Here is a 24,585-nt window from a genome sequence, read left to right as displayed (position 1 = left end):
AGACCATGTACTGATCAGGAACCAGAGAATTCTTTTTTAAATGGGGAGTTTCATGATATCTTAAAGTAAAAAAATCTACACAAGGTCCCACACCGGTTTACAGAGGTGGGAGGAGTACTCATTGTGTACTTCAGTAAAAGTAGAAGTACAAGAGTGTAGGAATATTCTGTTACAAGTTAAAGTCCTGCATTCAAAGGTTACTCAAGTAAAAGTACAAAAGTAAAAGCACTTATTGTGCAGATTTCCCCATACAGAATAATATATATTATATATTTTAATAATATTTATTGATGCATTAAAGTGTTAGTCAAAGCTGGTAAAGGTGCAGCTAGTTTGAATCACTTTGCTAGTGCAGGGTAGATTGTGAATTTACTCCAGGTGTAACTAAGGTCTTATTTAAGTATTGATTATATTTCACATCATTATTCCAAGTCTGTAAAATAACTAATAGATCAAATAAATGCAGTGGAGTAAAAGTATACGATTATTCTCTGAATTGTAGTGGAGAATTACAAACTAGCAAATAATGGAAATACTCAAGTAAAGAACAAGTATCTAAACATTTTACAGTACATGAGTAAATATACTTTACACCTCTGCCTGGTAAAAGCATTTCAAATTCAAAGATTCAACATTGAAAGGCTTTATTTTCATATGCACAGTAGCTACAGTGTAGAAAATGGCATTGAAAATCTGAAGTCCCAAGCTCCCCCAACATTGTAACATAGCAACTATATAACACAATAAAAAAGATACAAAAAATACAAATACAAATAGTGCAAGAGCAAACAGTAGAAAAAAGTAGAATAAGGTTATGTTGCAAGACCAATGTGCAAGTAATGCCGATTAAGTAATCTATACATGTCAGAACAATAAATAAATACAATAAACTAAATAATGCAGAGAATTGACTAAGTAAACGCAGGAGTCTAGATACATGTAAATATAATGAGATACAAGAACAGAATGTTGATTGAACTATGTAGTCAAAGGCGTGTGGCGCAGTGGATAGAGCCTCGGTGTTGGGATCAGGGAGTCACTGGTTCAAACCCTACAGCATGTCGTTGTTTCCCTGGGCAAGACACTTCACCCCAAATTGTTAATATGGGGATTTTCCTCAGTATTGAGTATGAAAGTCGGTTTGGATAAAAGCGTCTAAAAAGTAAAATGAAATACTGTTTATTGTAGGAATAACTACAAATTTGACACTTGCGAGAAAAGTTTCACCTAAAAGTCAAACAATAGTGATTCATGCAACTCATTGAACAAGTGTTGGGGAACATGTTATTGTTTCCCTTGTTAGTTATTGTGGGAGATTTGGACAATGTATTGTTGAATGTCAATCCAGTAGGTGGCAGTAATGTAACTTTATCAGTGCAGAACTACTCCCTAAACCAACGAAGAACAACCTTCCACCGGAAGTTGTTTTGTTCATGCCACCGAGAAAAATAAAAGTAAGTTTGGCTTATTTTGTCTCTTCATACATCTATATACTTCACACAGTATAAATGGCTGCAGTTGAGAAACTGAGAAGTGTTATCAACGAGCGACTAGCCGCAGCTGCCGATGAAATATTCGGAGTTTTTGCTCAAGCTTTATCAGCATACGAGGAGGAGATTTATCGTCAACGCAGATTATTGGATACCGTCTTGAAGCCTCAGATAAAGCTGCACAGAACAGGTGTGAAACAAACCATGTAATACTTTTGTTATTTCTATTTCTTTTTAGATCTTCAACAACAGATCACAAATACAAAAAGCACACATTGTTAGAATATGTTATAGTTTAAAAAGTTGGTGGCGTAATGTTTTTTATTTTTATCAAATCTATTTATAAATGTTATGCATAATGCATTTCTATAGTCTTGTTTGTTGTTGTCTTGATATTGTGATATTGATCTTAACACCATTGCCCAGCATTGAATGCAATTTGCTTCCCTAACCCCACACTAACAGCACTTTGTTTATTTGTTGTCCCTCCAGAGCTCCCTTTTCAACATGCCTGTATTGAGGATGAGGTTCTCACTGACCAGCAGCTCTGTAGTCAGGAAAGGAACTCCAGTCTGGACCAAGAGGACCCAGAGCCTCCACAGATTAAAGAGGAACAGGAGGAACTTTGCACCAGTCAAGAGGAAGAGCAGCTTGAACTAAAGCAGGAGACTGATGTCTTCATGGTGACTCTTACTGATGAGGAAAGTGTGCACAGCGGTCAGACTTGTGCAAAAGAGTCTGTAGGCAACATGCCAGTTTTAAGCGTTGTGGTATCAGAAGCACAAAGTAATCTGCAGCTCATCTCTCACAATTCTAATGACGCTGGGTTAACAAGAACTGCGGATCCAGAAATAGACAAAATACATCACAAAACCAAAATGAACGAAGTAAACAACGCAAACTTGTTAGACATGCAACGTAATACTTGCACAGTGAAAAATAATTTCAAATGTAAAACTTGTGGGAAAGATTTTAAGTACATGTCATTATTGCGAAGACACATGACCACCCACACGGATGAGAAGCCATATTCTTGCAAAACATGTGGAAGAAATTTCAGAGAAAGTAGTTCCTTGAAGCAACACATGCAAGTCCACACCGGTGAGAAGAAATATACTTGCAAAACATGTGAAAAAAAATTCAAATTGAACTGTAACTTTAAGAGACACATGAGAGTGCACACAGGTGAGAAACCGTATGTTTGTATGACCTGCGGGAAAAGCTTCGCTGAGATGTCAAAATTAAAAAGGCATATGAAAGTCCACACAGGTGAGAAACCGTTTACTTGTAAAGCATGTGGGAACAATTTCGGACGTAAAGATGAATTATTGAGCCACATGAGAAGGATTCACGCTGCAGAGAAGGCATACATTTGAATTTAAAAGGTATTACATGGTTTACACCAACAAGTAGATTTCCATATGTACCCACACAAGTGACAAGGCACATAAATGCAGCACTTTTCATCTGGATGAATGTTCACCAGGCAGCTACCTCTGGGACTGAGCAATGCAACCTGCTGAAGATTTAAATAACCGCAATTAAGTTGCAAATAGATTTTTTTATGTTTTCAACATGTCATTTTGTTTTGTATATTTATGTATTTTGTAGTGGAATCAAATTGTTTGTTATTTTGGTTTCAAGTTGACACTCAAGCTGAAGTAATAATAATAATAATCTATTTTGTGCTTTAATGAATAGAAATGATTGGTGCACTTAATGCTGTGTGATCTAATGTGTGTATCTAACAGTAAATCTTTGGATGGTGATGATGTAAGAATACCAGATTCACCCTAGAGACTAAAGATATAAGCAAATGCTGTTCATCCAGGCTGCTGGTATGACTGACATAAGTAAGTGGATGGAAGTTGTTACAAACAGTAGATGTTTAAATGATAGCCACATGGGCTTGAGCTTAAGTTATTATATTATTTAAATATGTTGATTAGTTTGATCACCGGAGTTGCCTCATATTGAACTTTGGTAACAGTAATAAGAGATTGCATTTGAATCAAAAGTAAGATCTTGAACAATTTCAAATAAAAAACGAAATGGTTCGAAGATGGCATCTTATTGCTTTCCTTTCATGCAACATAAAGTTCTACTTTACATTTTACAGGAGAATACTTTCCAAGCCGGTACATTCATTTGACGGTTATCAATTAAATGAACATCTATCTATGTTTCTGATTAAGGTTTTCCATAAAAAAGTGTTCACACATTACTATGTAAAGTCCTTCCACCCTTGTACTGTGTTTTTTTTTTATTTAAAACATTGTATTTGCAATGGCTTAAAAAATATGAATCATGTTAATGATAGCTATTAAATAGAGCCGGCTCATTTCCTTTATTATAATGAATGTTGAAATAGCACAGCAAGGTTACAATGGCCTCAATAAAAATCACATGTTACATTTGCACAGATTCACTGCCACTAACCAACATCTCAGTTATAATATTAAAATCTGACAGAAAGGGTCCAGATTCGTCCCAACCAAAGTGTGCACTACCTTTGTCACAACTCTCACAGAGTCGAAAGCCATGCAAGAGCAGTTCACAAGAAGACCAGTACTGATCAGAAACCAGAGAACAAATGTTTAAAATGGGGAGTTTCATGATATCTTAAAGTAAAAAAATCTACACAAGGTCCCACATCGGTTTACAGAGTGGGAGGAGTACTCATCTTGTACTTCAGTAAAAGTAGAAGTACAAGCGTGTAGGAATATTCTGTTACAAGTTAAAGTCCTGCATTCAAAGGTTACTCAAGTAAAAGTACAAAAGTAAAAGCACTTGTTGTGCAGATTTCCCCTTACAGAATAATATATATTATATATTTGTATAATAGTTATTGATGCATAAAGTGTTAGTCAAAGCTGGTAAAGGTGCAGCTAGTTTGAATCCCTTTGTTAGTGCAGGGTAGATTGTGAATTTACTCCAGGTGTAACTAAAGTCTCATTTAAGTATTGATTATATTTCACCTCATTATTCCAAGTCTGTAAAATAACTAAAGGTATAAAATAAATGCAGTGGAGTAAAAGTATACGATTAGTCTCTGAATTGTAGTGGAGTAGAAGTAAAAACTAGCAAATAATGGAAATGCTCAAGTAAAGAACAAGTATCTAGAAATGTTACAGTACTTGAGTAAATATACTTTACACCTCTGCCGGGGAAAAGCATTTCAAATTCAAAGATTCAAAATTGAAAGGCTTTATATTCATATGCACATTAGCTGGAATGTAGAAAATGGCAATGGAAATCTGAAATCCCAAGCTCCCCCTACATTGTAATAGTTATATAGGACATAACACAATAAAACAGATACAAAAAGTACAAATACAAAATAAAAATAGTGCAAGAAGAAACAGTAGAAAAGAAGAAGTTTATGTTGCAAGACCAATGTGCAAGTAATGCCGATCAAGTAAACTATATATACATGTCAGAATTATAAATAAATACAATAAACTAAATAATGCAGAGTGTTGTTAGTGACTAAGTACATTTAGGAGTCTATACATGTAAATAGAATAAGATACAAGAACTTAATATTAAATTAGATATACAGTCAAATAAAATATAATACTGTTTATTGTAGGAATAACTACAAATGTGACACTTGTGAGAAAAGGTTCACCCAAAAGTCAAACAAAAGTGATTCATGCAACTCACTGAACAAGAGTTGGGGAACATGTTGTTTATGTTATTGTTTCCCTTGTTCGACAATGTATTTAGAATGTCAATCCAGTAGGTGGCGGTAATGTAACTTCATCAGTGCAGAACCACTCCCTAAACCAACGAAGAAGAACATTCCACCGGAAGTTGTGTAGTTCATCCCAACGACAAAAATAAAAGTTGGTTCGGCTTATGTTGTCTTCATACATCCATATATTTCACACAGTAGAAATGGCTGCAGTTGAGAAACTGAGAAGTGTTATCAACGAGCGACTAGCTGCAGCTGCCGATGAAATATTTGGAGTTTTTGCTCAAGCTTTATCAGCATACGAGGAGGAGATTTGTCGTCAGCGCAGATTATTGGATACCGTCTTGAAGCCTCAGATAAAGCTGCACAAAACAGGTGTGTAACAAACAATAAAATACTTTATTATTTCCTATCAAGTTCTTACAAATTATAAAACAATCTGAATGAGATTCATTATGTTTAAAGTATCTTGTTAGCTATTTTCTGTTTATTAATTCACATTCAGATCTCCAACAACAGATGACAAATACGCAAAGCACAGCAGTTAAAATACACATTGTTAGAATATGTCATAGTTTAAAAAAGTTGGTGGCGTAATGTTTTTTATTTGTAATTTATCAAATCTATTTATAAATGTTATTTATAATACATTTCTGTAGTCTTGTTTGTTTTTGTCTTGATATTGTGCTATTGATCTTAACACCATTGCCCAGCATTGAATGCAATTTGCTTCCCTAACACCACACTAACAGCACTTTGATTATTTTCTGTCCTTCCAGAGCCCCCTCAGCAACATGTCTGTAATGAGGAGGAGGTTCTCACTGACCAGCAGCTCTGTAGTCAGGAAAGGAACACTAGTCTGGACCAAGAGGACCCAGAGCCTCCACAGATTAAAGAGGAACAGGAGGAACTTTGCACAAGTCAGGAGGAAGAGCAGCTTGAACTAAAGCAGGAGACTGATGTCTTCATGGTGACTCTTACTGATGAGGAAAGTGTGCACAGCGGTCAGACTTGTGCAAAAGAGTCTGTAGGCAAGCCTCAGATACAGCTCCACAGAACAGGTGTGTAACAAACAATAAAATACTTTCTCATTCTTTGTGACTGGCGAAGCCACACACAGTATAGTGTTCAACATACTTATCTCAACTTAATCTACTTCTTCCGCCACAAATGTTGTCATGCTACTCGTCCGGCAGCGTTGACACTAAACACACAAAAAACATATCAAAACGTTTCGGAATAACCGTGATCGGGTTGCTATGTCTTTTGTAAGAGTGTAGCTCTCTTCACGACACAGACACAGGTCGGTTCTTTAAAACGGGCGTCTATTTCTTGGAGTTTTCATCTTCTAGCCTCCCCTCTTCCGTTACGCCGTGAGAACTACAACAACGAATAACACGTATACATAGCCAAACATATTAGCATATTGTGCTATACATATATGAATGAAAATATGACGCATGAGAAAATAAAACAAATACCTCGTTGACCACTTCTCGTGAAAGGAGATTCATCTTTAAAGTTCCTTTTCCGTATAACTTTGTCAAATTATAACTTTATCACAGACTTCAGCAGAGCTTTGAATAAAGACGTCAACCCACGTTGAGTTGTCCAGTGTATCAACAAAACAGGCAGTACCAGTACATGAACAAACATTAGTTCCTAGGCACAAGAAACAACAAACACTTACGCATATTGGTTTAACATATAAAACAAACTATAATTAAATCATGCCATATTTAACGATTATAATATTACATGAAATAAAATATTTATTTATTGAATTCAACTATGAAACCAATTGTGTTGTTCTTTTTGATTAAGGCAACTTTGTTACTTCATTTACAAAGAGATTCGCCTAGCCGTTTTCACGCAAATTCGCAGAAAACTGAGATCATTTGCTCCATAGCAATGAATGGGAAATCCATTTGAACAGAGATCAAAAACACTCCTTTGACCCCATACAGATTCCGCACACTTTAACGTAGGACAACAATTACAAGTTGAAACGATTCTTGAGGCTAAGTATGGACTTTATTAGACTATTTGGATATTTTGATAGCTAGTACGGTTCTCATGTAGTCACAGCTTACGTTTTGTGGACATTTCACACTGTTTCACATTTTATAATGGGTGTGTATGGGAGAGCTCGTTAAGACTTAGAGTGGTGACATCACGGCTAGAGGGGAGAGGAGCTGGAAAATATTCTGAGTTTTTTTTCCAACTATTGCTCGGCTGGCCACAATTTTCACTCTTCATACTTTTGTGATCATAATGGAGGGATATTTGTCCCGGCAGCACCGATATGCTCATTTAATCAAAAGGACACATATAGCAAACACGAGAACCATCAGGTGTTCATCTGGTATCCTAAATACTCTGGGTAGGATATTTAGCTGATTGGAGTTACAGTTTTTTACTTAGAAGCAATAATGCAGCACAATATTGTCAATACATTCTCTGACTGGCTGTCTCTTGTTCACTGGCAGGGCGTTGCCGTGGAAACGCTCTGATCTTTGAACTCACCTGTCGGTTGTCAACTAAACCCAGTGGTAATCTAAAGATGTTCAGGAACGATGCAGGAATGTGGTACTAGAATCCAAAAATGTAATAGATAAACATTTAAAATAGTCAGCTAAAAGTGAGCTAAAATTAATGGATATTCTTTGTTGTACCTTAACAATACAACTAATGCTATTAATACTTACTCAGCGGGGGTAATGTTAGCGTCGGGATGCGCACCCAAGTTTCAGTCACACAGTCAACATTTCTCTGAATTTTCTAGTTTCCTATCAAGTTATTACTGTGGGGGAAACCTCTGTAGCAATGGCGAGTCAGGACTCAAAGAGACACGAGGACAGCTGGAGCTTTAATAATAATACATTTGATTTCAAAGCGCTTTTCCAGGTGCTCAAAGACGCTTTACAGTGGTTTGATAAAACATGATAAAATAGAATAAAGAATAGAAATAAAAAATAAATAAATATTAAAATAACAACACAGCATAATTCACAAATTAAAAGCCAGTCTGAAGAGGTGTGTTTTGGTCAGTGTTTTGAAAGTGGGGGGGTCGGTGCAGTCTCTGATGTGTTGTGGAAGGGAGTTCCAGAGGGTGGGGGCAGTGATGGAGAAGGCTCTGTCCCCCAAGGTTCGGAGCTTGGTTCATGTGGGGATAGAAAGGAGGTTCGCTTCTGATGAACGAAGGTTGCGGGAGGGAGTGTAGTGGTGGATCAGGTCGGTGAGGTAGGGGGGGGGGCCCTGTTTATTGAGAACTTTGTGTGTTAGCAGAAGGATTTTGAAGTTGACGGACAGAAAGCCAGTGCAGGTTTTGAAGGACGGGGGTGTTGTGGTCTCTGGAGCGGGTGTGGGTAAGGAAGCGGGCAGCGCAGTTCTGGATGTGTTGTAGTTTATTTAGAATTTTGGATGATGAACCATACAGGATGCTGTTGCAGTAGTCCAGTCTTGAGGTGATAAATGCATGGATGAGGGTTTCAGCAGCCGGGAAGGAGAGTGAGGAGCGGAGGCGGGCGATGTTTTTCAGATGGAAGAAGGCAGTCCTGGTGATATGGTTTGTGTGTTTGTCGAATTTGAGCTGGCTGTCAAAGATTACTCCAAGGTTGCGAATGTGAGGAGAGGGGATTAGAGTGGTGTTGTCAAGGGTGAAGTTGAAGTTCTGGGTGGTGTTGGTGCGGGATGTGGGTCCGATTAGGATAATATCTGATTTGTCGCTGTTCAGTTGAAGCTAGTTCGTTTGCATCCAGGATTTAATTTCTGAGAGACAGTTGGTGAGTGAGTTGTGGCAGTGATGGTTTTTGTGGAAATGTAGAGTTGGGTGTCATCCGCGTAGCAGTGATACTGGAGGTTGTGGCGGCGGATGATTTTTCCAAAGGGGAGGATATAGAGGATGAAAAGGAACGTTGTGAATCGCGCTGAGCTCCGTGGAGGTGTGGTTTCCTTATTTAGCGATACACCGCTAAACACAGCCAAACTCACCCTGAGCACACACAAAGTTACAGCCGAAGTAAAAACAATAAGTGTGGCTTGATATTGAGTAAGAAAAAGGTTGATAAACGCTGTGAGAATGGGTCTGCAGAGAGAATTTCGCCGCAATCCCAACTGTCTGTTATCAGCCTGCAGCCAGGGAGGAGAGATCAGCAGAGCTGCATGCGCTGAGTGTGTGTGTGTGAGGAAGTCCGTGGATTGGTCAATTTGGACCAATCAGCGGGGACTTAACGTAACGGCTCCGCGGACGTAACGTAACGGCTCCACGGATTGGTCCATTTGGTTCCGGTTAACGCATGACATCATGAGTTTCCCGGAAGAATCCATGGACAGTGACGTATCTCCAACGAGGCGTTTTGAGGAGGTATTTTCTGTGTTCGAGTTTTACTCGCTACAGGGTGTACTTTGAGGGTTTTGACTCTGCAGACCGTTTACATGCATAAAAACCTTCATAACACACAAGGGGACGGGTAATAACCGGAAAAGCATGACGTGGGACCTTTTAACAGATGATTCCAGGCGGGACAGCAGGATGGTATGGTTGATGGTGTCGAACACTGCTGTGAGGTGGAGGAGGATGAGGATTTTGAGATTGCCGGAGTCTGAGGAGAGGAGGAGGCCGTTAGTGATTCCGAGGAGAGTTGTTTCTGTGCTGTGCTTTGTGCGGAATCCTGAATGAAAGGGTTCAAACAGGTTATTGGAGCTGAGGTGGGATTTCAGTTGGGAGGCTACAACACGTTCGAGTAGTTTTGATAAGAAGGGGAGATTGGAGATGGGCCGAAAGTTGGACATGACGTCAGGGGTGAGTCCAGGTTTTTTCAGTATGGGTGTAACAGCAGCCAGTTTGAGTGAGGGGGGGACTGATCCAGAGTAGAGGGAGGAGTTAATGATTGTGGTTTTGAGTTGGGAGATGGGAGGGAGGCATTCCCTGACAAATTTAGTTGGTATGGGGTCCAGAGTGCAGGTGGAGTCCATTCCAGCCATGAGGGTGGACAGTTGCATTGGGATCACAGGGGAGAACCGGGATAGGGGCTGTGAGGTGAAGGGGGGGGGGAGCCAGGAGGGGAGATGGGGAGGGCTGTTGAGGAGGTCAGGTTTCTATAGATGCTGTCGATTTTGGATTGAAAGAATGAGAGGAAAGAATTGCACTGTGCGGTTGTCAAGGATGGGGTGGCGTTGTCACAGGGTTTAAGTAGTGTGCTGATGGTGGAGAACAGAGCCTTGGGGTTGCTGGTGCCGGAGTGTATCAGTTGTGAGTAGTAGTTGGACCGGGCTGCTTTGAGTGCGTTATTGTACTGATGTAGGTAGTCGGTGTAGGCATGGAGATGAACTGTTAGAGTGGTTTTGTTATAAAGGCGTTCCAGTTGGCGTTTTTGTGCTTTAATTTGGCGGAGTTCGGGGGTATACCAGGGAGCTGAGTGTGTGAAAGAGACAGTTTTGTTTTTTTGGGGGGCCAGTTCATTGAGACGGGAGGAGAGGGTGGTGTTTTAGTAGTCCACCAGTTGACATGGATTGTCAGGCGGGGGGGGGGAAGGCGGACATCTTGCAGGTGATGCAGGCTGAGAGTGCTGAGGGAGACAGGGATTTAAGGTTTCTGAAGGTTATTGTGCGATTGTGTTTTTGGATGGGGATGGGGATATTAATGTCCATGGTGATGGCCAGGTGGTCGGAGATGTGAAGGTGGTGGGCGGTGAGACCAGTGGAGCAGACTAGGTCCAGGATGTGTCCACGGCTGTGTGTGGGGAAATTGATGTGCTGTGTAAAGTTGAAGCATTGTAGAGTTTCCAGAAATTCGATGGCTTATTTACTGGTTGGGTCCTCAATGTGGATATTGAAATCCCCTACGACGAGCACAGATGGAGATATTGCGCATAGCTGGGTTGGAAGGTCAGAGAGGTCGGATAAAAAAGGTGGGATTTTGTTTTGGAGGGCGGTAAATGAGGGCTGTGACCAGGGGAGTGGGACCAGAGAGCATGAATACCAGGTTTTCGAATGAGGGAACATCAGGGATGGAGATGGTGGTGGCTTTCACATCCTTCCTAAAAATAGCAGCAATACCATCACCCTGTCCTTGTGGACGTGGTTTATCAAAATAGGTGAATCCTGATGGAGTGACTTGGTTTAAAGAGAAATAGTCCAGAGATTTTTGCCAGGTCTCAGTGAAAAAGAGGAAATCCAGGTTATTGTCCGTTATGAATTCGTTTAGAATGTGGCTTTTGTTGTTCATTGAGCGGGTGTTGAGGAGGGCTGCTTTTAGAGGGCGTTGCGCTGTGATTGGATAGCTGAACTGGGGAAGTGGTCGAAGATTGGTCAGAGTGACGTAATGCGGAAGTGCGGCACGACCAGATGGACGGGATGGAGTGGGAGAAAAAATTACGGCCTGAGCCTCTGTGTGGAGGCCGTCGTCTGCGGAGTAAACCCATCTCCTTGAGGATATCCATACAATCGGGAGGCAGGTGGTTATTCAGAGAGTGGAGGTCTGAAGCGGAGAAAAGCGGTGGCATGATCGGGGGGTGTGGTGATGGCACAGAGCCAGCTGTTGCCGGAAACCAGGGGCCGGATGACCGTGGCAGAAGAAGTGGTGTGGGCCCTGGTATAAGCCACAGGATAATCCACAGCATCAGCGGAGGACGATGTCAGCGGTTTGCGGAGGAGATGTGGAAAGGAGTGAATGACGTCCGTGCGGAGAATGGATGCCGGGCGACTAGCCCGCTAGCTAGCCTGATAGCCACTGTCCGATGACCTCCTGGGAGGGAAAGTGTCAGCGGGGGAAGCCCGAGGAGGGGACGAGAGCAGGTAGGCTGACCACACCGGGATAGAGAGACTCCGGTTAGACAAGCCGTTGAGTTCAGGTAGAGACGAGAGTATTCTGTTTATCGTTGTAGCCACCGGATGGCTAACGGCCCGTCTACACTACAGGCATCAAAAAATCTTGAAGCTGGGCGTGTCTCAAACTTGGCGATTTTTTGCGAGCAACAACCAATCACATGAATCTCCCGCCCCCGACATACAAAGCAATAGCAATGTTAAAACGAAGTAAACTGGATATAAACTCTCCAAACAGGCGAAAAACCTACCAGTTTCACCCACTGTCTCTGCCACCTCCCTTCATGCCTGGTTCCTCCGGTTTGTATACCGGTAAATAGTTCCGGTCGCAAAGAACCGGGTGATTTCCTACCGTAATATCTCGTTTGGAATATGAGGAAATGAACTGCGGTCTGGCTTTCCCAGCTTGCACGCGGTTTGATTGGCTGCGCTTGCATTAGCGGGATTTGCATAAACTGGATTTGATTGGCTGATGCCAAGCATTGAGACTCAAAAAATGAACATTGTTCAACTTTTGATGCCGATAGATGCTCGTGATGCTTGCAGAGCCATGCCATGCTCCCCACAATGCAGTTCGGCGAAGATTAAAAATCTTCTACGTCACTCCATTCAAGTGAATGGGCGAAGCGTTGAAAGCATTTTTCGATGCCTGTAGTGTAGACGGGCCGTAAGGGTCTGCTAGCTAGCGAGCTAGGAACCGATGAGCCAGCAGGTTAGTGACAGCAACGTCAGGCAACAAAAGTAGCGATTCGGTATATCGATGAATACAAAAAGATACTAATGTTGATTAACATTTAACTGTTGTTTTAGCCAGGCAAAAAATTGTTGTCAAATCTGGACTGGAAACAATAAAATAAATAGGACTTAGGTGGTGGAGCGGCAGACAAGCAACGCCAGCGTCCACACACACGTTATACGCGTATTGATGGCAAACACTGACGGTTTATTTGGAGCTTCGGCCAGAGAATTGACAAGACATGTCACGGGCCACGAGTTGACCACACGGTTGAGATGCCACATCAATTCTGACAAACCCTCTTGTAGTTCGACGTTTTAACTAGTTCAGAGTGTAATAATCAACATTCTTAATAGTTAGACTAAACAGCTGAGGACACTGAATCACATTTGTTGTCGCTTATGGCTCGGGTCATCTACACCCCGAGAAGGATGTGTTCCAGGTGTCCCACAACAATAACTATCTCTGACCGAAGTTGCCCGGTCATAAACTAGTAACAACAACAACAGGGAGATAGCGGCTGCCCAAGGTTGGGCATCCGTGTCAGAGGGCAAAAGGTAAACATGTATACAAAATTATTCCCTGACACTTACAAATTATAAAACAATCTGAATGGGATTCATTATCAGGGTGTCCGCGGGGTCTTAAAAAGTATTAAAAAGTATTAAACGGCATTTTCCAAGGTATTAAGAAGTCCCACAGCAACGACAACATGAAACACCCTTTAATTTACTGAAACGACATGTCGGGAAATCCCCTCAAGGCGGCCCCATGCACAGCGCGCCGTAAAATGCTGCTTCTTATTTTAAGTTTCGTTGCCTTGCTCCGCTCCGTGGGCGGGGGGGGGGGGGGGGGGGTCCCAAGGTGGATAGACCGACATACGCAACGCTCTGGGGGTCCAACGGCTCCGTGTGTAAGCCCTATATGATCATTTTCTGATAACGATGAAATAGCCCGACATGTTGAGGACATGTTGACCGGCGGAACTTTTATTTTAACGGAAACTCTGCCGCACGTTTCCCTCGTCTCTTGGAAGAGGCGGAGAGGTGGGTGTTTTTCATCTGCTGGTGGACTACCTGAGAGAAACAGCAGGAGAACACGCCGTCCACCGCGGAGAATAAACAGAAGGGCAACCATGCTCCGGGGTCTTCTTCACTGCTTTTGGTGTATTTTGTGGCGGCAGCAGCGCCACTTACAGGCCTGGCATATGTACTACAGCGTTTCCAGCATTTCTAGCGGTCTAGTGTGAACGGACACATTAATGAATCGAATGCGTGTAAACGGAAGACTTTTTTGCGTTTGCGTATGCGTTTTACCGTATGCGTCCTCGTGGGGCCGGGGTCTAAGCCTCAAAGTTGCGATGAGGTCTTAAAATGTATGGAAAGGGTCTTAAAAAATGTCTTAAAAGGTATTAAATGTGACCTCAGGATTTCTGCATATACCCTGATTATGGTTAAAGCCTCTCGTTAGCTATTTTCTGTTTATTCATTCACATTGAGATCTCCAACAACAGATCACAAATACACAGAGCACAGCAGTTAAAATACACATTGTTAGAATGTGTTATAGTTTAAAAAAGTTGGTGGCCTAATTTTTTTATTTTATCAAATCTATTTATAAATGTTATGAATAATGCATTTCTATAGTCTTGTTTGTTGTTGTCTTGATATTGTGATATTGATCTTAACACCATTGCCCAGCATTGAATGCGATTTGCTTCCCTAACACCACACTAACAGTACTTTGTTTATTTTCTGTCCCTCCAGAGCTCCCCCAGCAACATGTCTGTAATGAGGATGAGGTTCTCACTGACCAGCAGCTCTGTAGTCAGGAAAGGAACTCAAGTCTGGACCAAGAGGACCCAGAGCCTCAACAGATTAAAGAGGAACAGGAGGAACTTTGCACCACTCGAGAGGAAGAGCAGCTTGAACTAAAGCAGGAGACAGATGTCTTCATGGTGACTCTTACTGATGAGGAAAGTGTGCATAGCGGTCAGACTTGTGCAAAAGAGTGTCTAGGCAACATGCCAGTTATAAGCGTTGTGGTATCAGAAGCACAAAGTAATCTGCAGCTCATCTCTCACAATTCTAATGACTCAGGGTTAACGAGAACTGCGGATCCAGAAATAGATAAAATACATCACAAAACTAAAATGAACAAAGTAAACAACATTAACTTGTCAGACATGCAACGTAATACTTGCACAGTGAAAAAATATTTAAAATGTGAAACTTGTGGGAAAGATTTTAAGTACATGTCAATATTGCGAAGACACATGACCATCCACCCGGATGAGAAGCCATATTCTTGCCAAACATGTGGAAGAGATTTCAGAGAAAGCCGTTCCTTGATGTATCACATGCAAGTCCACACCGATGAGAAGAAATATACTTGCAAAACATGTGGAAAAAAATTCAGATTTAACATTGACTTTGAGAGTCACATGAGAATCCACACGGGCGAGATGCCCTTTGTTTGCATGACCTGCGAGAAAAGATTCGATGAGATGTCAAAATTAAAAAGGCATATGAAAGCCCACACAGGTGAGAAACCGTATGTTTGCATGACCTGCGGGAAAAGCTTCAATGAGATGTCAAAATTAAAAAGGCATATGAGATGCCACACAGGTGAGAAACCGTATGTTTGCATGACCTGTGGGAAAAGCTTCATTGACATGTCAACATTAAAAAGGCATATGAAAGTCCACACAGGTGAGAAACCGTTTACTTGTAAAGCATGTGGGAACAATTTTGGACGTAAAGATGAATTATTGAGCCACATGAGAAGGATTCACGCTGCCGAGAAGGCATAACTTTGAATTGAAAAAGTATTACATGGTTTACACCAACAAGTAGATTTCCATTTATACCCACACAAGTGACAAGGCACATAAATGCAGCACTTTTCATCTGGATGAATGTTCACAGTGGCGGAGCCAGGGTATGGCTGGGGTAGGCTGCAGCCATACCAAGAAATGGCTTAGCCCTACCTTAGCCCGACCATGAAAAAGTATGTTAAAGTAAGCATGTTGAGAACACGGATTGCGAAAATCTACCGGTCGTGTCAACAACACACAAACTGATCCTGCTGTAACAACAAGTGCACGTTACTGACGCAATATGGTTGAGACCATTCGGGCTTATGCCAGAGGGGTGCAAGGAATAGTAAGTAGTGGGGGAGTTTTATACACTAAAGGTGTGGAAATTCTCTCGCGTTATGATATCAGCGCAGCCGCGGTCGGATCAAAATGCCTCCGAATGCAATTTGAATAGACCTACAGCCAATCAGAGCAACGAAACTTTGGGTCTGCTGCGTCATGCATTACTGATACGTCACGTTCACAGTGAAAAGTCCCCAAACTCGCGCCGAGTAAATTGCAGACAGACAGCAGAACTTCTAGGATTAATTGTATATTTCGGATGGATAGATTTGTTCTTAAATGCCCTCGCATTGAGGTACAAGTCCAACAGGTGCCAGAGTCACACGACCCACCTGAAGAGTGAATATTGAGTTTTGAATATATTTTGTAATAATGGGTCATTTGAAAAAGTGTTTTGTATGACAATAGAGACACCTGTTGTGTGCTGTGTCTGTCTCTCTCTGTTTATCTGTGTCTGTGTCTCTCTCTCTGTCTCTCTCCCTCACTCTCTCCCTCACTCTCCCTTAGTGATGGGAATTCCGGCTCTTCTTGGTGAGCCGGATCATTTGGCTCGGCTCACCAAGAAGAGCCGGCTCCCAAACGGCTCTTCAGTTGACCACATATACCTTTTATAATTCAATCAAATGTAGCCCTGTTTTGACTAATCATTTATATGTGTACACATACGTATATCACTTAAATGATTCAATACCTCCTTTGTACTGAAGTATTCAAAAGTAAATATTACATGTTTAATATCAATTATTTGCTTTGACCAATTGTTTTCATTACATTTACAGACCCTTGTAACTCTCTGACACCATCCAATGAATGCACTGACTTGCTTGTAGAACCACACTACACAAAGCAGATAGCAACACCTATAAAAACGTAAGCATAGACTCTTTGAGCCGGCTCGTTCGTGACCGACACATCACTACTCTCCCTCTCTCTGTCTCTCCCTCTCCGTGTCAATTCTATATGCCAACTTTTCTTGTTTCTTCCGCTGCGTAGCATGTTGTAACAACGTGGAATTAGCAGAATAGGCTATTGTATTGTTTAACTCACACCTGTTGCTCTCGATGTAATTTAGCTGATAAAAGGAGACTAATAAAAGCCTCACGCGTGGCGTTTCACTGTCAAGGGGTGCGATATAGCGTGTATGTAATTACATTACAAATACTGACTTGAGCCCCACCATTGTATGGGTTAGCCCAGGGGTCTGCAACCTTTTTGACCAAAAGAGCCATTTTGCTCCTTTTTCCCAAACATTTTTTTGTCTGGAGCCGCAAAACATATTTCATAGCTTGATAGCTAATAAAGTTGTATTTATTGTTATATCAGACAAAAACTACAGTCTTTTTGTAATTATTAGGATATTTATTACTTTATATAAAACTGTTAACCTCTAATAAGAAACAAAGAACTCCTATAAGGAGAATTCAAAATAATACACAGGCCTACTTTAAAATAAATGAAACACAGCACTTGGGGAGTCCTCTGCACATTTGAAGGAAAACAAATATTATTAAAATGGGCCCACTTTGAAATAAATAAAACATATAGCTGCACCCTAAAAATAGTTAAAGCTAGGGTAGGTAAGAATGGAGAAACCAGCTCGAGTGCGCTAGAATTTTGGGGGGTGCTAGTGGATCGCCGGAGCTGTTAGATTAACATTAACATGCTTATTGTAGTTGTAAGTGCACTGCCTTGTGGCCTGTAGTAGCACCGTCCTTGATGGAGCATATGTGTGGGCTGGACCTGTATTTTACAGGAAAGGAGTGAGCAGAGAGTAGAGTAGTTGTCGATTCTTTTTCTGTTTTCTGTGAATATCTGCCTCACCATCCTCTCAGACTTTGAGTTGCGCGCGCTACCAAAGAGACGTGTTACCATGGAAACCAAACAATGGTGTAGCTGTATTAAAGTCCGAGTGGAAACAGTTGTGTGTAAATCTGATTTTGTCAGAAATCGGGAGAAATGCGGGAGAAATATGACCCCGGGAGGAAACCGGGAGAGGGCAATGAAATCGGGAGTCTCCCGCGAAAATCGGGAGGGTTGACAAGTATGAGTGCAGCACCGTTGACAACTTCTCTCTACATATCAAACATACCGGTAAACCAGCATCGTTTGCTGTGAAAGCAGACAACTCTGTCCACACAGAATTAAATCCTGTGTTACTCCGGTACTTTTCTTTGATTTATCCATAATTCGCTCATGGAGCCGGGGGTCGGGTTATTCACCCGCAGGAAAAGGCGCTCGCGCGGAACCGTAGCAGGATGTGACGCATATTTTAGTTGACCTAATTAAAACGGTTTTGTTTTTTATTTATGTGTCACAGTATCCCCTCAAAATACAAGATACGAAACATTTTCAACCATGCAACAAAATATAAATAGTCCTACAAATACTTTTATTGTATTTCCTTTTTATTTTTTGTCTAAACTCAAGGGAGCCAGAGCAGAGGGCTTAAAGGGCCGCATGTAGCCCGTGGGCCGCGGGTCGCCAACCCCTGGGTTAGCCCTACCATAGATTACCCAACAAAAATATTCTGGCGCCACCACTGAATGTTCACCAGGCAGCTACCTCTGGGACTGAGCAATGGTTGCTATGCTGAAGATTTAAAAAAAAACTGCAATTAAGTTGCAAATAGATTTGTTTATGTTTTCAACATATCATTTTGTTTTGTATATTTATGTATTTTGTACTGGAATCACATTTTTTTAATTTTTTAATTTTGGTTTCAAGGTGACACTCAAGCTGAAGTTGGAAATAATAATCTCCATTGTGCTTTAATTCATAGAAATGATCGGTGCACATAATGCTGTGTGATCTAATCTAACAATAAAGCTTTGTATGGTGATGATGTAAGAATACCAGATTCACCCTAAACGCTAAAGATATAAGCAAACGCTGTTCATCCAGGCTGCTGGTATGACTAACATAATAAGTAAGTGGATGTAAGTTGAAACAAACAGTAGATTTTTAAATGATAGCCACATGGGCTTGAGCTTAAGTTATTATATTATTTAAATATGTTGATTAGTTTGATCACCGGAGTTGCCTCATATTGAACTTTGGTAATACTAATAAGAGATTGCATGTGAAACACAAGTAAGATCTTGAACAATTTCAAATAAAAAACTAAATGGTTCTCAGATGGCAGCTTGCTACACAAAGCACAGCAGTTAAAATACACATTGTTAGAATAATGTTATAGTTTAAAAAAGTTGGTTGCCTAATGTTTTTTATTTGTATTTTATCAAATCTATTTATAAATGTTATGCATAATGCATTTCTATAGTCTTGTTTGTTGTTGTCTTGATATTGATCTTAACACCATTGCCAAGCATTGAATGCAATTTGCTTCCCTAACACCACACTAACAGTACTTTGTTTATAATCTGTCCCTCCAGAGCTCTCTTTGCAACATATGATGTCTGTAATGAGGAGGAGGTTCTCACTGACCAGCAGCTCTGTAGTCAGGAAAGGAACTCCAGTCTGGACCAAGAGGACCCAGAGCCTCCACAGATTAAAGAGGAACAGGAGGAATTTTGCACCAGTCGAGAGGAAGAGCAGCTTGAACTAAAGCAGAGGCCTGGGGCCTATACTACGAATCAAGATTTTTGTTAACAAGCTAACTTCTGGGATTTCCAGTCCTACGAAGCTGGTTCATTTTTTAGCGGGCTAGATAACTTATTCTGAACGGCCGGAGCAGGATCAGAGTCCTGCATCGGGTTGGGTACCCGACGGGTGACCCGCAAAAAAGGTGATTCGCGGGTGGTATTTTTTCAAACACTTTTTTCCGGGTTCGGTTCTGGGTAAAATAAAGATGATGCGGGTCGGGTCGCGGGTGTTGCATAATACATATATTTAAATAATAATAATTTAGTTTGATGTTTAAATCCTCAGACCTCTCCCCCGCGGGACCGTGCATAATCAGGGTTCCCACGCTTGCCTTGACATTTTTTTCAATGCTACCTCCTGATTTTCCAGGTACCATATTAAGTGATGATCGATAGGCCCCTGAAGCTTTCCGCCCCCATCCGCGCCCCCCTCCCCTCACACACACAACCCCCTAGGACACCTGACTACTTACTTGATTTAAAAGATGTGCCAGTCAAGTCTACATTGTAAATGCTTAGATATTATGTCTTATTGATAATATCAATGCATGAAATAATGCAACAAGCTGTAGATGAACAACAATTTATTGAACTGGAACTTTGAAACACATGAGCACTGGGATTTATATATGTTCTCTCTTCCACTCCTCTCCTATCTCATCCTGTCCTCTTCTCTCCACACCTCCCCTCTTGTGTCCACTCCTGTCTTCTCTTCCTACTCTTCTCAACTCCTCTCCACTCTTCTCCCTTTTCCTCTGTCATCCTCTACTCTCTTATCCCCCTCTTCTTCTCCTCTTTCATCTTCGCCCCTCTTCTCTTCCTCCTCCCTCTTTCCTTCTGTGCCCTCCTGGCTCCTCCCCCTCTCCACTCCTCTTCCTCCTCTCTACAGTCTGAAGATCTGAAACAGAATGTTATTTTGAGTTAAAATTGCTCATCTCCATAAGCTAAAATGGTGTTATATTTGTCTTTAGGAGGGTGACCAATAAATATTACAATCTTTCATACATCCATAAAGGCTATTGCGCATACCTCATTGCTTTAACTTATTGACAGACTCTTGCAGCTCTTTCAGGGCTTTGTCTAGAGCATCTGTGTGCCCAGCCATTGCATCGTGGACCAAGCGCATTGCTATTAGCATCTTCTCCTGTAGGTTTTCAACAAGCATATCCTTGTTAACAGAGTACCCCCTTTCTACTGCAGCTTGTCCATGAGACAGCGTGAAGAGACATTGCATGATGTTCCACAGTTCTGCATACTCTTCTTTGCCACTGAGATATCTTCCGAAGAATTCTTCAAGTCTGCAGCTGTAAACAAATTCTTGGAACTCTGCTTTGTGGTTTGTGTTGACATCGAGTGAGAATGCTTTATACTGAGAAAGGACTTTGTCACACTCTGTGGCAGGGCACCATCCAGCATTGAGGAGAACCTGAAGGAGTTTCTCAAACATTGCTGTTGTACTTTCGGTTTCCGTCCCAATCATCACAGGGTCAAGGGACCTCATATGCCGCACATCTGGATACATGAGAGGACTTCTCTCCATAATTTTCTTGCAGGTCATTGCGAGTAAGGAGACACATTCTTTTTTGAACTCCACGATTTTCACTGGATTTTCCTGGAGCTTCTCAGATGCCTTCTGCAAAGCCTGCTTGGTTGAAAATCCTATGTCCAGGTGTTTGAGTGGGACATGGATTTGCTTCTCTTGGGGGTCCAGTTTAGTGAGCTGGAGAGGTGTCTTGATCTTTGCCAGCTCTTCTCTCTTGATAAAGCATGACAGCAGGCCTGTCAGGGTGCTTTGGAGCTCCTTTGCCAAGAATGGCACCATTGGGGCATCTGTCTGAAATACCTCAAAAAAGGCTTCAGCTGTCTTGCAACAAAATCGAAAAACTCAAGTTTCTTGACTGTCAAGTAGGACGCAGATGTTGGCACTTTACTCTTCGGAAGTTTCTTGTGGCTGTGGATGTACGCCATCACAGCTGGCCACACTTCGATTGCCCGCTCAGCAACTTGCAAGTCTTCAACCCATTGAGTGGCACAGAACTTCAGAGGAAATCTTGCCGTTTTATTCGGCTCACTGAAATCCTCTCGCCTTGCTGGCGAGTCATGGAACACCTGCCAAAGCGCTCTCAGCGCATCTCCGATTTTCCAACCTGTTTCCCTCTCTCCGGTCTGGAAACTTCCATGCACAACATGCAGACCACAACTTCCCAGGTTGATGAGCTTTGGTGCATATGGGTCCTCTTTGCTCTTGTCCTCTTGGAATATTCTTAAGAACTTCCAATTCACTGTATGGACGTCCATCAATATTTGCAGGAGCTTCTTGGGGTCCAGAGGTGACAGGGATATGTTGATACTCTCCAAGAGCTTCTCTGCCTGAGTGTGTCCTAAGAACTCTGAAGTGAAGTAACGCACAGCTACTTTCCCTTCGCGTTCACTCCAGTAGCGCAGAATGATATCCATCTGTTCTGTTTGTGTCACTTTGTTAAGGCATTCGTCAAAAGACACTACATGACACTTTGCTTTTCTTACGTCTTCGATCAGCTGCTCTTTAAAATGAGGATACAAGCCAAAACATATAAGGTAAGCCGATTTTGTTGAGCCAGATGTAAATTGTTTGGCAATTTCGCTGTTTGGGAACATCTGAGCAAAAGTGTTTGAAATGTCAGAGTTGGAGTTGAACGAGAAGTGTGACCTGACCATCTTCATGACCCAGCGAAACTCTGCTTCAAATACAGCTTGGCTTGAAAAAAATGTTTTCCCCTGAGCTCCAGAGCCTTTTTCCGTAGGCTGTTCACTGCTGGTACTGGGCACCTGACTGTCACTTTCGATATCCTGGCTTGTTGGGCCGCTTCTTTCCTCTCCTGTTTTTGTAGTCAAGAAATCTGTCATTCTTCTTTCATTATTTAGCTGTCCAGCTAACTTGGTGTGGGTTTGTCCTTTTGAATGGCTCTTGAGGGAAGCGACCCCCATATTGCTGATGTCAAATGACTTGCGGCAAAACTTGCAATAAGCCTTGTGGACATCTCCTGGTATCTCTCCAATCCAGTCCTTGTATTGAGAGTCATCTTTCCAATGTGACTTGAATCTACCACGTGTCATTGTCACTCACTCCTGTAATGCATCACACATTTGAGATTATGAGTCTTACGTAGAAGGGGTAGTGTGCCTACTCTTACTCTGTAAAAGCTTTTGTAAATCAAACTAATGAACCTAAAAGGGAAAACATAAGGCTGGTTCCCCTGTGGTTCCTCAGTACAGCAACCCCACTAGTAAGCTTAGCTTAACAGTATAGATGTATAGAATCAGTCTTGGCATGATCAATGATTTTAAAAAAATGTCTCACCCCAAATTTTCCTATTTAGTAGTATCACCAAATCACAAAATAGCTAAAAGTAGATATAAGAATGAATGTTAAAAAATTGATCAATACTAGACTATTCATGTCAACTAGTATAGAAGTAATGTCACAGCCTAATGTGAAAATGTATTGGTAGTTAGCTCGCAATGCAAGCTAGCCAACACTAGCTAGTTAGTTAGCAAGCTGAATGTTGGCTAGCAAGATTGCACTGCATGTGCTTGCTAACCATCATTAACGAATCCAAATTCAAAACAAACTCCCCTAAATGTGGTGAATAACACGGTTTTAGGAAAAGTCAATGAAACGTAGAAGAGGTAGGTATGCCTACTCTTACTCTGTAAAATCTTTTGGAAATCAAACTAATGAACCTAAAAGGGAAAACATAAGGCTGGTTCCCCTGTGGTTCCTCAGTACAGCGACCCCACTAGTAAGCTTAGCTTAACAATATAGATGTATAGAATCAGTCTAGGCATGATCAATGGTTTTTCAAAAATTTCTCACCCCAAATGTTCCTACTTATTAGTATAATCTTTTTTAAGAAAAAAAAGAAAAATCACAAAATAGCTAAAAGTAGATATAAGAATGAATGTTACAAAATGTATCAAGACTAGACTATTCATGTCAACTAGTATAGAAGTAATGTCACAGCCTACTGTAATGTGAAAATGTATTAGTAGTTAGCTAGCAATGCAAGCTAGCAAACACTAGCTAGTTAGTTAGCAAACTGAATGTTGGCTAGCAAGAGTGCTTGCTAACCATCATTAACAAATCCAAATTCTAGCTAGTTAGCAAGATTGCACTGCTTACTAACTAACGTTGATAAACCCAAGTTTACCACAGTTAAAACACAGCTACTTCCTTTTTGAGGATAAACTTGCATAAGAAGTTTCACTGTAGATGTCAAGGCTCCCGTGTTGGCTGGGAAATGCATGTATTTGACCCTTCTATAGAGAACCGCAGTGACGCGTCGTAAAACCCGGAAGTAAACTTCTTCCGGTTCCTTCTTGAAAAACCAATGCAAATTCTCCATAGGATTTCTGAAAATAGCTCGAAATAAGGTCTGTGGTTGACACACATTTAAGAGAGGGATCACGTTTTGTTCAGCCGGATAATCTCCACATGTCAACCCTACTTTTATAATTTCTGAATCATAAATCTAGTCGCCAAAAGTGAAATGCTAACGTTATGCTATAAACGAACTACAAGCCAGTACAGCAGCAGGGTCGCACGACTTCAACGTCACGCCAACTTAAGATCGTTTCAACTGACTTGCACTGAAACTGCACTTTGAACACTTTAAATTAAATATATTAACATTTTAAACTGTATACCCCGGTTATCTAGGCCCTTTTGGTTTTGTTTAATGTATACCACGTTTATCTAGGCCCTTTTTGTTTTGTTTTATGTATACATGTCACACTGTGGGAAACGATATTTCGATATTTCTGGATGTATAACACATGTAGAATTGTTGACAATAAAGCTGAATTTGACTTTCGCATGCTTGCATATTTTAACAAAGCTTTTCATTTTAGCCACACTGAATTTAACTAGAAGTCATGGCTGTGACAATTACCAGTCTGGGGCCGTTTTTACAAAGCATTTTATCTTACTGCTAGGAGTGCTCCTAACTCGCGCTAAATCATTTTACGTAGGAGTTTTTTCTTAAAAGTTATTCACAAAGCCGCTGAGACCTACTCATACTAAGGATAAATCA

At 41.3% G+C, this 24,585-nt stretch overlaps 2 protein-coding genes across 3 annotated transcripts; both read left to right on the top strand.

The window, feature by feature from the left end:
• Window positions 1-1,393: 1,393 nt before the first annotated feature.
• On the top strand, window positions 1,394-3,732 carry LOC307043378 (uncharacterized protein). The gene is made up of 2 exons (XM_079687765.1): window positions 1,394-1,680; window positions 1,983-3,732. The coding sequence occupies exons 1-2, from the start codon at window positions 1,509-1,511 to the stop codon at window positions 2,864-2,866; spliced, it is 1,056 nt and encodes a 351-aa protein (XP_079543891.1). The 5' UTR covers window positions 1,394-1,508; the 3' UTR covers window positions 2,867-3,732.
• A 1,452-nt stretch (window positions 3,733-5,184) lies between these two features.
• Window positions 5,185-24,366, top strand: LOC307043377 (uncharacterized protein). 2 transcript variants are annotated; one of them, XR_013809360.1, is made up of 4 exons: window positions 5,185-5,562; window positions 5,967-6,248; window positions 14,518-24,212; window positions 24,253-24,366. XR_013809360.1 is itself a non-coding variant. In XM_079687764.1 (3 exons), exons 1-3 carry the CDS (start codon window positions 5,352-5,354, stop codon window positions 15,561-15,563), a joined length of 1,539 nt encoding a protein of 512 aa, XP_079543890.1. In that variant the 5' UTR covers window positions 5,185-5,351; the 3' UTR covers window positions 15,564-24,366. The 2 variants fall into 2 exon arrangements, 1 of the variants encoding a protein (XP_079543890.1); XM_079687764.1 differs by having other exon boundaries at window positions 14,518-24,366.
• Window positions 24,367-24,585: the final 219 nt, after the last annotated feature.

The sequence above is a fragment of the Notothenia rossii genome, assembly GCF_949606895.1.
Source record: "Notothenia rossii genome assembly, chromosome: 6".
NCBI lineage: Eukaryota > Metazoa > Chordata > Actinopteri > Perciformes > Nototheniidae > Notothenia > Notothenia rossii.
Note: the sequence above shows the minus strand (reverse complement) of the source record. Positions and strands in the feature narration are given on the sequence as shown.

Bases quoted from the DNA above. Each gene is read 5' to 3' on its own strand.
- LOC307043378 (XM_079687765.1), top strand. From the start codon at position 1,509: ATGGCTGCAGTTGAGAAACTGAGAAGTGTTATCAACGAGCGACTAGCC. The intron at 1,681-1,982 runs GTGTGAAACAAA...TTGTCCCTCCAG, and splicing joins GATAAAGCTGCACAGAACAG to AGCTCCCTTTTCAACATGCC.
- LOC307043377 (XM_079687764.1), top strand. From the start codon at position 5,352: ATGTTGTCTTCATACATCCATATATTTCACACAGTAGAAATGGCTGCA. The intron at 5,563-5,966 runs GTGTGTAACAAA...CTGTCCTTCCAG, and splicing joins GATAAAGCTGCACAAAACAG to AGCCCCCTCAGCAACATGTC. The intron at 6,249-14,517 runs GTGTGTAACAAA...CTGTCCCTCCAG, and splicing joins GATACAGCTCCACAGAACAG to AGCTCCCCCAGCAACATGTC.